Here is a 12,682-nt window from a genome sequence, read left to right on the forward strand (position 1 = left end):
ATAAGAATGGATGATCATGAAAACCATGATGTCAAGTGTTTTCCCCATCCTTTTACAGGTTATTCTTTTTGGCTTTCTTGGATTAAAGAAGAAATCCAACACAAGCGTGTGATAGCTTGGTTGGTAGGTGTTTTTTTCTTCCTTGTTTTTGTTTTCTATTCTTCTTCTTGGTTGGTAAGTGGTTTTTTCTTCCTTGTTTTTGTTTTCTATTCTTCTCATGTTTCGATGTGTCTGACTGCTTTGAAGTCAACTTACCTATTTATTGCTCCTCTCTTAACCCAAAAGCGTCTCCTTTGCCTCTTCCGCCTCCGATGGCTGAAGCAAACCCTAATTCCAACCCGGGCGTCCTCGAAACGCTGGGCGAGGAGATCGTCCGCATCGTCGCCCCCGTCTCCGCCTGCATGCTCCTCGTCGTCCTCCTCGTCACTGCCCTTTCCTCTTCCTCGGGCGGCGGCCTCGCCTCCATCGCCACCATCGCCTATTCCGATGACTCCTCCGACTCCTTCTGGGACAAGCTCAAGGGCGCCCTCCTCAGCTCCCTCTCCTTCGTCGTCCTCATCACCCTCCTCACCTTCGTCATCGTCCTCCTCTTCTACCTCCGCTGCACTCGATTCCTCAAGTCCTACATGGCCTTCTCCTCCTTAGTCGTCCTCGCCTTTCTCGGCGGTGAGGTCTTCCTGCTGCTCATCTCGCGCTTCTACGTCCCCATTGACGTCGTCACCTTCTCGCTGCTCTTGTTCAATTTCGCCGTTGTTGGAGTTCTGGCCGTATTCTTGGCGAAAGTTCCGATCATGGTCAACCAGGGGTATTTGGTGATCATCGGGGTTCTCGTCGCCTACTGGTTCACTCTCCTTCCGGAGTGGACCACCTGGGCGCTTCTGATTGCCATGTCTTTGTACGATTTAGCTGCTGTTCTGTTGCCGGGCGGACCCTTGAGATTGCTTGTGGAGCTTGCCATCTCGAGGGACGAGGAGTTACCGGCATTGGTCTATGAGGCAAGGCCCGTGGAGCATCTCCCGGGGGCGGGTAGGAGGCTGTGGAGAGAAAGAAGGGATCTTGCTTCTAATTCAAGTTCGAACTCAAATAATTTGGAAGCTGGAGATCCTGCATCGCAGGACACAAGTCTGGTTATTGCCGAAGAAGGGCCATCCGTTTCAGCATTGACGGCACCTTTCCTACAACAGCAATTGGAAAGGCATGGAGAAGTGGAACTTGAAGGAATTGGGTTGAGTTCATCAGGTGCAATCAAGCTGGGGCTTGGAGATTTTATATTTTATAGTGTGTTGGTGGGGAGAGCAGCACTGTACGATTTCATGACAGTGTATGCTTGTTATCTTGCAATCATGTCTGGGCTGGGTATCACTTTGTTGCTCTTAGCATTTTATCGCAAGGCATTGCCAGCTCTGCCAGTGTCCATAGCACTTGGTATAATCTTCTATCTCTTGACGAGGGCTTCATTGGAAGTGTTTATGGTCCAGTGTTCCACAAATCTATTGATGTTCTAGCATGGTGTTTTTCTTCATTCCAATGGAAATTAGAGATATGATCTCTTTACTGCTTTCTGCAGCATTATTGTGGAATGCAAATGCTCAAGAATTGTGCCTGAGGCTTTGTATAATGGTAATTTATAATGTCACAAAAGATTTATTCTCAACTTTGTTCTCTTTTCTCCAGTTCCATAGATTTTGCACCATTTAGTGAATATTGTGCTTTGATAAAATTGAAAATGTGATTTCAAGTGATGCTTTTTATGGAACTGGAGTTACATTCAGTTCTTTTTAGAATTCTGCTTTCATTATAGTTCATTGTCGCCTTAATAAAGAGAGACTTACGCAGATAAGACAGATAAATTCACACAACAGGCACAATATGAAGAGTGCAAGTTTGTGAAATGTATGCATTTAAATAGTGATTGCTATATTGGCATGCAGCATTTTTCAGAGACAGCATGAGTTTGCATCTTGTGGAAGCTTGAGCAAAGTAAGAACTTATATGATGGTACCAGATTCAGCTCCCTATTACTCCAAGCATACTTGCCCCTTACATTTGCAAATGTTAATTTTATTGCTATTGTATTTTAATGAAATAGGCTTCACAAATCCTTTTGATTTTAAGGTTGTTCTGAAGCTCATATGTTTGGTAAAGCTTCTGATAATTTGTGTTGTATAATTATTGAAAACAATTTATCTGGTCTGTACTTTGCCAGGTTGAGCATTTCCACAATAATCAACTAGAGGTTTTTGGGTCGTCATTTTACTTTATCTGAATTTAGAATGTTCTTCCAAAGTTACTGCCTTCTCTTTGTTTGTTTCTTCTACTATAAAGACACAACATTAAACCCTTGAGCTGTGGGCATCATCCAAATGGCAACAATGATTAAAGATTTTAGCTTGACAAGTATCATAACAAATGAAACCTTCAAACCTTCAGGTAGCATCAACCTATCAAACTCTGTAGATTTAACCAGTTTAAAATTTTTGATATTGTGGCAATTAGTGATATCTGGAATATGACTTATACATCGTCTTCGTAAAACGGTTTAACCCTTGCAATTCTTCATGAATCTTATGAAAGTACCAAACAATATTATGACTCTAACAAAACCTAGGGAAATAATGTGTTGTTTTTTCTTTTGTTTTCATATATGCTCGAACAACTTCAAAATTTCTTAAGGTTGATTTTTTAAACAAAATTGAGGCCAATCTACATCTGGAAAAAGGTGATGATGATATTTTTCTTGTGCATCTTAATCTGATCTGTCACTCAACATTGAAGATGATCTTTTTCTCTTGGTGATTTACATTAGTGCAATAATTCTCATTTAATTTTCCACTATGTCATTTGCTATAAAACCAACTTTATCTAAAAGCTTGCTTGGACAGAGTACTTAACCTTTATGGACTGATAAGTTATCTCGTTACAAACATTCGTCAAGAATATGGATCATCAGTGTTTCTTCTCTAATTATCTGTGAAACCCTGAAGTTTCCCTGTGCTTAAGGAATATACGAGAAAACTTACGAGAGTCCTCATCACAATCAGGTATCTCTTATCTTTTTTCATCAAACAGGCTGAGTAAAAGCTTATTGATCTGTATTCTACTTTAATTTTCAGCTTTCAGTCACCTGGTTAACTATATTCAAGAAGCAGTGGATTACATGGGCATTTAAACAGCTGATTTTCTTGCTAAACTACTGGCATCAGCTTCCATTATTTCAGATGATAATGTTTATAGGAATAACCAAAGGTTTTGATTGTAGCGTGACATTTTTTGGGCAGCGGTGATAGCTTTAGCTCATATGCAGCTTTGAAGAAGATTGAACAATTTCTCTCAAAATCATAATGGGATTCAACTGGGTTTGCCTCCATGGCAGTGGTTATACAAAGGCTTAGATAAGATTAGGTGTTCTTTGTACTCCTGCATTTGCAGTCTAATCTTACATTTTTCTTTGTTTTCAATAGGTTTAATTTCTGTGTGTCGAGGATTCATAGTCACTTCAAATTCAAGCATTCAGCTAGTAAGTTCTTGATGAAGATGCCAGGCACTCAAGGAATCATCTGATGACTCCGTCATCTCCAATTTGAACACTCAAACCATTCACAGTGTATTCTTTCATCTTGCTATATCTGCAAGTTGATGCTAGCCAAAATGTAAAAATGAAGTAGATTGCTTGGATGACACCTTGCTTAATGTGTCAGTAATATCAAAGTATGCTTTTAGTAATGCATTTAAACTTCTGAACATGACTTCTCCAATTGGATGTTCTTCTTCTTGAGCTCTCATGTTGGCTGAACCTTGTAATAGTACTGTTGAAGGCCTTGTGGTTGCCTAATACCGTAACATGTGGTTGATACATGTGGAGATACTGATATATAAAGTTGCCAAATGAGACACTACTGGAGCATCTCATGTGGATGAATGAGCATGCAAGTGCTGCAGCTCTTGTAGATTCTACTCAAAGATGAGGTCATTTCACTTATGGAAAGTGATTAGCTGTAAGAACTAGATTTAAGAAATTAACATGCAGCACAGAAATGTACTCTTGATTTTGTTTTCCCTTCACAAATCTCTGAAATATCAGCATTTCCTTGTTGGTTTCCAGGAGACAATGGCTTCAATATCTTCATTTGATGTGTTAATGTGATAACAAAATGAAACTTGTGATTCCTTTCTCTCTTGTAGTCAATCAGAGTTCAGATTGAGAACCGGATCATACACTCTTGAGACTGGTGAAAGTATCACAAGTCAATCAAGAAGATCTCACATGCAGATTGTGTTTGATCTTGGTTATAACTATATCCGTGGAAATCATCATTCTCAGTGTCATCCTAAAAAATCATAAATGTTCAGAGTCCTCTCAAAGTTCTCAGTCCAGATTTGATTCTTAGACAATTGCTGCTAATATACACCATCATGTTAGTGTTGGTATAAAGATGTAATAACAACTGTAATATACAAAAACTGGTAACAAATGTCTGTTCTAATAAACCTAAACCCTACAGACATTGTGACATCTTCCTTCCTAATTCCCTATTATGAAAGCACTCTTGGAGATCATTAGGTCCTGCTAAGTTATATAAGCATAATCTTCCTCGAGCAAACTAGTCTGATGGACAGTGGAAAAATAGTCAAATCAAGCAGATGATGTAAAAGCACAATGTATCCTATGTTTGCAAATGCCTTGCACCTACCTTTTAAGCAGCAAGGATGTAGATAATAGTATCAACCAAATCCATCTCACAGAAAACTGGTGTGGGAGGAACAGGAAATGAAAGAAGATGCTGTAGGAACCTTTATGATGTTTGATGAAACGAGAAGGCAATCTGGTAGAAGATTAGAATAGGATGTCAGTAACTAATAAAACATTGAATGATTTGCCCAAACTCTGAACTATAGTTGGATCTCCAAAACCAGGCATTAGTAATGAGATATCATTACAAACTAACGGCAGGTTAACACGATGTGTTGATGATAGACACACCTGTCGCTTCTACATGAACGACTCGAAAGACTGATTGAATAAACAAAAGAATTGCTGCATAATGATTCTGTGTCAGTGATGTATAACTTGAGAATTTATCTCTATAAAAGTAATTGATCTTGTAAAGTTATGAACCAACATATATTTACATCTAAAAGGAGAAAAGAATCAGGAAGATCCAAATTCCTAAGAATGTGATAATATATACCGTAAGAATCAGCAATGAACACTGGAGCACCAGAGGCATTTTTGTATACAAGTACTTTGTCAACAATCTAGAAGACTGAACAGAAAGTGGCGGCAATTGTGAAACTGTCCGGATATCACCTTCTTCGTTGACTCTGCAAAGATTTTGGGGACCCTTCAAAAAGATCTAGCAAGTATTCCTCTAAGTCATCTGGGGAGTATTTGATGTACCTTTCTCGATGTCTCTCACCATCCAGATGGCTAGCATACCTACCTTCAAATATTCGGTACGCTTGTATCAACTGGGCAGATACGGAAATCCTCAGATCTTCTCGGAGTCCATCATTAGGAACAAACCATGCTGTCTGAGCCTTATAAACCTCTTCAAATGCATGGTTGAAGCCTCTGAACCTGTCCTTAAGAACTGTCAAGGAAGGAATGCTACAACCTGGCTTGTGAAGCCCCTCTGCCCTCAGGAAAGAGAGAACAGAAGTCCATGAGGCTCTCTCGTATTTCTGTTCATGCACATGGAACTTCCTGATGTGCACACGAATCCATTCATCACCAAAGAAGTTTCTGAGGTTAGAAAGTTTAACTTTGTCAACCATGTAACAGATGTTGTTCATCATAAAAATATTTCGCAGAGAAACATCATTGTAAAGTTGTGATTTATGATCAAGATTTGTTTCCAAAATTGTGGTCAGTGACTTCAGATGCCAAGACAGAGGGGACTGATCCAAAGAAGTCTTTCTACCACCATCTTCTGTAGATGAAGATTGGTCGGCACCTTGTTGGTCCTCAAGAATCAGACCAAGGGTCTCACTGTAAGCGGAAAGCGCTTTGATGTAGTTCATGACATACTTTGTAAGATGATGGACTCCGCCTCCTGCAAATGCAGTGGATGATCTATTTGATTGAATATTATTTTTGAACTCCTCTATGGTCCCACTCACAGATTCCTTCAACCTCAGCAAAACTTCATCGCATTCAGTTAGCACGCAAGATCCATAGTCTTCTGGGAAGAAATGCTCCATGCGCACAAGAAGATCATTCAAAACCTCATAGGTATTAAGTATCTGAAATAGCCTTTCTGGCTTCGGAGGTGCAATGGCTATGGCCATAGCAATGCCGAGAAGTTGAAGAATCGAACTCTTTGAGATCTCGACAAAGCAAGATTCCCTTGCTGATCTTGGAAGCTTCCCAAAGACAAGATTACAGAGGTGTCTTTCCCTGGCAAGAAAGTCCTGAATGAATGCACACATTGCTTGTTTCCATTTATTTATCATGTGATTCAATTGCTTCCACTCCATTTTGAACACTTCGCTGATGCTAAATTTGTCTATTTGGAGAACTGAGAGGTACTCCTCAAGTGCTTCCTTTCTGACTGCTACATAGGCCTGACAACATTCCTTGTCATAATTGGATAGGAACATTAAATTTGAAATGGAGATGATATTAGAAACTAGACCATGCTGGATTGAACTGGTAACATCATTCTCCGACTCTCTGATGGTATCACCATGAGATATGCCCCCAACAGATTCGTCGTCAAAAGAGCTGCTTGAGAAATTGTCCACATTGTCATCTTCTGCAGAATGAAATGATGTGATGTCAGGCTCCACAGGTTGGCAACATTGTCTGAGAAGCTCAACCAACTCATCCTCGAGCATTTCCATAGCCATCTGAAGAATGCTTTTAGCAAACTTCAGGAGTTCATAATGTTTTTCATCTTTGTTGCTCGAATACAGTAGTCCGAGTACTTCACCAAGTTCCCGAACTTCAGTCACATCCTGTAAGCATATCATCGACTTATCAGCATCCCATCTGAGGATCTTCTTCTCCAATTCCTTCAACTGCTCTTCAATGTCACAGATTCCTACTTCTTCTGCAATTGTCAAGTTCGAGTACTGGATACCAAGATCTGCAATCATTTCTGCCATCTCATCAGTAAGGTTTACAGTCTCTTCCTGCATCACAACATGCCTTCCTTCCACCTGAGCAGCTCCAACAGACACACACCCTGCCATAGAATGATTTTGATACGATCCCACTACTTCACCACAATAACATGAACACGCAGGGTTACAACAACACAAAAGCCCACCCTTGGGTAACCGGGTGGGTAACCCCCCAAACTTCTCTTCACGCTTCTCTGTATCAGTGATGCACAAAACTAAGGTATTATTTGCACAAATCAACAAGAAAGAATGGCACAACAAACAGAAAATGAGAAAATTGCCCGAATGATCTACCAATAGGGGAAAAAGATAGGCACAAGAATTAATGTCTTTAACAGATAACTTGGGCAGTGGTCAAAACCATTGATACACAAAAATGGAGGGCAACAATATCTTGCTAGTCAAAGGTGCCCTGCAAGCCAATCACGTGAGTGATGACACGTGTGACATGGTATGCGCTCTTTTTGTTTATTATTATTATGGTATTTTCTCACTTTATATTATTTGTTGTATATATATATTGTGATGTCCATGAATATATGCAATGAGAATCGAATCGTGATGAGATCACGATAATGAGACCGATTCACCTTTAAACGCAGGTCCTAAATAATCTCAATCATATGTTATTTGAGATGGACATCGAGATAACCGGACAGACTGGTGAACTATATATCCGTCCATATGATGGAGGCGGTTGATTTCATAGGTGCTCGTGTGGGACACTAGGGATACAGTACATGTGCTTATAAGAGAATGAGTTCATTGATTGATCCGCTCATTGAATGTTAGATGATCGATGATGCCTCATTATCAGACAACGATTCTGTCGTCCTAGTGGTGTATCTAGTCCTAAGACTCGAGACACCAAGGATATTCTGTATGAGTACTCCACTCTTTGATACCAGACTTACAAGTTTGAAAGTTCCAGATCTAGCATAGCCGATCATCAGGAGTGACAACCAACCTTACGAGGGCTATTGAGTGTCGATAGAGGATCATCCACTCTCGGTGTCATAAGAGGAATATCTCATATGTTCTTGCTTAGACAAATCCTTGGCCAGGGTCATTTGGATTGAGAGTGAAAGAGTTCTTCGGGAGAATCCGATTAAAGCGATACTCGAGTAAAAATTGTATGCGCCTAGCAACACCATGCCCGATATACGATCTTTGGGACATTAGATGGATGAGAAACTATATATACATAGTAACTGAAGACAGAAAGGTTTGGGGACTGCGGCGTTGTGGCCCAGGGATTACGACGTAGTAGCCTAGTACGTCCGCAGTCGATGAGTCGAGTGAATTGTTATAGAGATAATAATTCACTGAGCCAGAAAGAGTTCTAACATGTATGACTCACGGCTAACTTGATGTTGGGCCTAGAGGGTCACACACATATGATAGGTGTTGCGGTGAGTAGAAATTCGAATATGAGATATCTGCTAGAGCCCCTATCTTATTGGATATCCAATAAGCCCATGAATTATTGGATATCCAATAAGTTATTGGAACCTATGGATGAGATCTAATAAAAGTCAATGAGAGATTATTGGGTAGAGATCCACTAATCTAAGAATATTAGATATTTGGATAAAGATTCAGTACCTAATATGACATGATACATTAGGGTTAAGTTGATAAGAGACATCTATAAATATAAGGAAACCAAAGGGTCAGAGGCTAGACCTTTTTTACTGTCACCTCCTATTCTCCTCTCCCTTTCTCCTCCTCAACCAACAACCCTTATTTGAGGTGTGTGGAGATTTAGGTAACGATTCGAGGAGCATCTTCGTAGCTCCTATCGTGTGGATCACCGCTAGAGAGGATGATAATTGATCTCTTTCATCCTCTCTCATATATTTATAGGATTTCAGAGACATACGATCTCTCTAGGTAAAACATATCTCTCGTGTATGCACGGTTTTCGATTTTACGGTTTCACGCATCAATCTTCGTACAACGATAAAAAATTTTTAGTAAAAATCTGGGATTTTTCTTTTTGTTCTTCTATCGTGCATGTGATGTCGATCGTAGAGTTCCCTGCATATCTAACAGTATATAAAGCGCAAAAGAACAAGTCAGATGACTAGGAAGTTCTCGAGAAATCAACTAAAGACGGTATCCAATCCTAACTGCAACAGACTGTATGCTAGGAAGGAAATCCTAGTAGCTAAAATGGACAGATGAATAAGGGTTCAATGAGCTTAGATCCCCATTCTTTATTGTTCTCTTTGAAGTTCGATCAAATATATGGAAGACTCGGATAAAAGCCACAAAACTAGTCATGGAATTGAAGATTAGCAAAACAAAAGGAACAAACAAGAGACGGAATCAAACTGCAGATTTCCCACTCAAAATCTCACCTTTGGAATTTCAAAGCGAGAAAACCCCGTTCCTGTCTCTCCTCCTTCCTTCCTGAAGCGGAGATCAGCTCTGACAAGCAGCACCACCAAAACGGCAAGTCAATCCAACAAGAAGACCGGAAGAGGAAGACACTCGACTTAAAGATCTTGACTAGATGAGGAGGATAGGTCGACGAACGGGATTGGAAGGGGGGGTGGGGGGAGGGGTCCAAAAATCCAAGGACTCAAAGACAGAACTTTGTGTCCGAGAAATCTGATGGAGATCTCAGAGAGGATTTGAGGCAAATGAAGAAGGTGAACCGAAGTTTCCCAAAGTTCCAAGCGGCTGCGTCTCTCGTCTCTTCTTTCCCTTCTCTTCCCTTAGCCTCTAATTTTTTCTTCGGCGTGCGCTGCTGTCACGACCCGTCACGACCTCTGGAACGAAGTGGCGAAAGAGGACAAAAGAAAAAGATCATCACTTGGCCTACTGTAGCACATTCGTGACCCTATGTTCTACTTATTTCTTGACTGGATAGAGCAATGGGGCCCATATCTCTTGGTGACGAAATGAAAGGTCGGTGTTCAACGAGCGACGCAGTTGGAGATGAAAGAACGGGGCAAAAAGGAAGACGAACGCCAAAATCCGACCGTCGGATCGACGGGTCAAAACGCGCTTTCGGTGCCATTAGCGCGCGGAGAGCCGTTGGATGCTTGATGGGCGTTGATGAGCACGACATGGTTGGATCGTAACGTCCGGTTTGGGGGTTTGGTGGTGGTCGCGATGCCCGCGGGAACGTTGACTTAGACCTTGACTTACCTCTCTGTCAAAAGGAATATCTCCCACACACCCATTTCTCTGATACCCACTGGAGTACTTGCCATGTAATTGGAGACAGCGACGGTCCCACCGATTGCGAAGAAAAGGATTGCCGTATCACCTTACAGTTCTTTCTCCAGTTTAGAACATCTCCCTATTGAAACTTCCCTGTTGTATGACACAGCATTAGAACAAAAGCAATGTTTGATATGAAATCATTCAAGAAATATATCCTGCGTTTAATATCAAAACATTCAAGAAGAATTTAGCAGCATAACTCTTATTATCTAATTTGTTGCCTTTTCTTTCTTACGTCAGCACCTGCTCATGCTCTAGTCACTGTTTGATTGGCTGACATCAGTAGTGAAACATTCATGCTAATAACCATTTGTGCTTCTTTCTCTCTCTCTCTCTCTCTCTCTCTCTCTCACTCTGCTCAATGGCTGAACTGGAGTGGTGCCTCTCACACGTGGCAGTAATATTCTAGTTTTATGAAAGACACAATAAATTCATATGCAACCCTTATCATTAAGCATAAAGGTGCAGAGAGATTTGGATCATTTAAGTTGAGGAACATGTCTAGACAAATCGAGATGTTTTAATAAATGTCAGTATGTGAGCATGATAAGCTAACCAACCCTATCATTTTCAGTTTAATTCATTCTTTATAAGTTAATTTTATTTTATATTAAAATTAATAATAATATGATCGATCATATTCTTATAAGTTAATCTTAATCTTATATATCTTTCGATTGAAAACTAATCAAGATATTATAATCTCTCGTACTTAAACGTTTGACAGCAATCTAACACAACAAAGATCAAACTTTAGCAGGATGGTGGCTAAGTAACTTATATCACGACCTAAGTCTAATATGTTAATTGTTTCATCAACTTCGTTTGATATAAATCATTATTCAAAATATTTAAGTTAACATTCATAGTAATATACTTATTAAACTTATCATATTTTTACAAGTCGATTTTAATCTTATTCATTTTTTATATAAGATTAGTCGTGAAGTTACAAATAAAGAATATAAAAATCAAATCTTTTGAGGTAGGTCATTTTTTTTTATCTCTTTTATTTTTAGCATTGACACTTACATATATTTAGAGGTATCTGTTCACTTATACGTGGGATTGAATAAAAAATCAATCCGACTATGAACGTTACTTATAATTGAGAATGTGAAGATTTTTTTAATACTGAATGTTATCACCATAGGTTGTCTTTTCCTCAAAGTATGATTCTCATCTATATAAATTAAAGACTGTTTCTTTGAAATTCCACTACTGATATATTGGTATAAAAATGATTATATATATATATATATATATCTTGGTGTTCTGAGTATTTTGAGATAATTTACTGTGATATCTAAGGAGAATTTCGTATTAAAAAATTAAAAAATTTAATTATTATATATTTTTAAAAATTAAGAGCAATGTTATATTTTTTATATAATTCATTGGATATAGAAGAGCAATGTTAACATTTCTTGAAAAAAAAGGAAAAAGAAAAAAAAAACGGTGGGACACACGGTATGGGCACTATTAAAGAGAAAATAATGGTGTTGATATTGACACTGTAAAGGAGTTCTTGCAAGACCAAACTAGATATTTATTGCTTGTTTTTGGCTAGATCAAGATCATCTGTATACAATTCGATCAAGATTTATGTTTATGAGATGTGATGTAATTCTATACCGATTGTTAATCGCATAAAATAATCCTCCTATATTTAGGTTCATTTAAAAATTAAAATTGACCCATGATATAAATATTTGTAAGAAAATACTTATATTAAAAACCCTTCCTTTTAACATTTATATTTATGTTATGATATGTACACAAACAAGAGATTAGTGAAATCTCACCGTCCATCGTGATTGATTAATCCTAGTGAAAAATAGTTGATTAGGTAATACAAGAAATAAATTTGGAAGAGAGGGTGATCCAATAAATATATGTTTATGAAGTCCTGAGACACATTGGATATACCTAGAAACACCATATTAAATAGATAATATATGTTTTGACATTATATATATATATATATATATATATATATATATATATATATATATATTTGTGGCGAAAGAATCATCATTAGCTTATTGTACTACACAAATTATAATTTCTGATGTCAATTATAACTAATTATTAACAAAACTATTGCTGAAAGTTATCCTGAAAATTCAATTTCATAATTTTTTGATAAATAAATATGCATCGGATGAATTATTATTATTATTATTATTTTGGTTGGATATTATTATTGGGTCCCGCTTACCACTCAGACGCCAACACGGGTTTCCACCGCTCATTCTTCACCACGTCACGTGATCAAGCGGGTCGCATCCGATCGATATAGTGGAAGACGCAGCTTCTT

General features: G+C 38.6%; 2 protein-coding genes across 3 annotated transcripts; one reads left to right on the top strand and one right to left on the bottom strand.

Moving 5' to 3' along the window:
• The first annotated feature begins 266 nt into the window (after window positions 1-266).
• On the top strand, window positions 267-1,654 carry LOC103982907 (presenilin-like protein At2g29900). Its single transcript, XM_009399985.3, has one exon. The coding sequence runs from the start codon at window positions 312-314 to the stop codon at window positions 1,503-1,505; it is 1,194 nt and encodes a 397-aa protein (XP_009398260.2). The 5' UTR covers window positions 267-311; the 3' UTR covers window positions 1,506-1,654.
• Window positions 1,655-5,057: 3,403 nt separating this feature from the next.
• Window positions 5,058-9,888, bottom strand: LOC103982906 (exocyst complex component EXO70E2). 2 transcript variants are annotated; one of them, XM_009399984.3, is made up of 2 exons: window positions 9,489-9,888; window positions 5,058-7,319 (listed from the first exon to the last, which is right to left on the bottom strand). In XM_009399984.3, the coding sequence occupies exon 2, from the start codon at window positions 7,192-7,194 to the stop codon at window positions 5,305-5,307; it is 1,890 nt and encodes a 629-aa protein (XP_009398259.2). In that variant the 5' UTR covers window positions 7,195-7,319; window positions 9,489-9,888; the 3' UTR covers window positions 5,058-5,304. The 2 variants fall into 2 exon arrangements, with proteins under 2 accessions (XP_009398259.2, XP_064962063.1); XM_065105991.1 differs by having other exon boundaries at window positions 5,058-7,340.
• Window positions 9,889-12,682: the final 2,794 nt, after the last annotated feature.

This window comes from Musa acuminata, chromosome BXJ2-4, assembly GCF_036884655.1.
Source record: "Musa acuminata AAA Group cultivar baxijiao chromosome BXJ2-4, Cavendish_Baxijiao_AAA, whole genome shotgun sequence".
NCBI classification, from domain to species: Eukaryota; Viridiplantae; Streptophyta; class Magnoliopsida; order Zingiberales; family Musaceae; genus Musa; species Musa acuminata.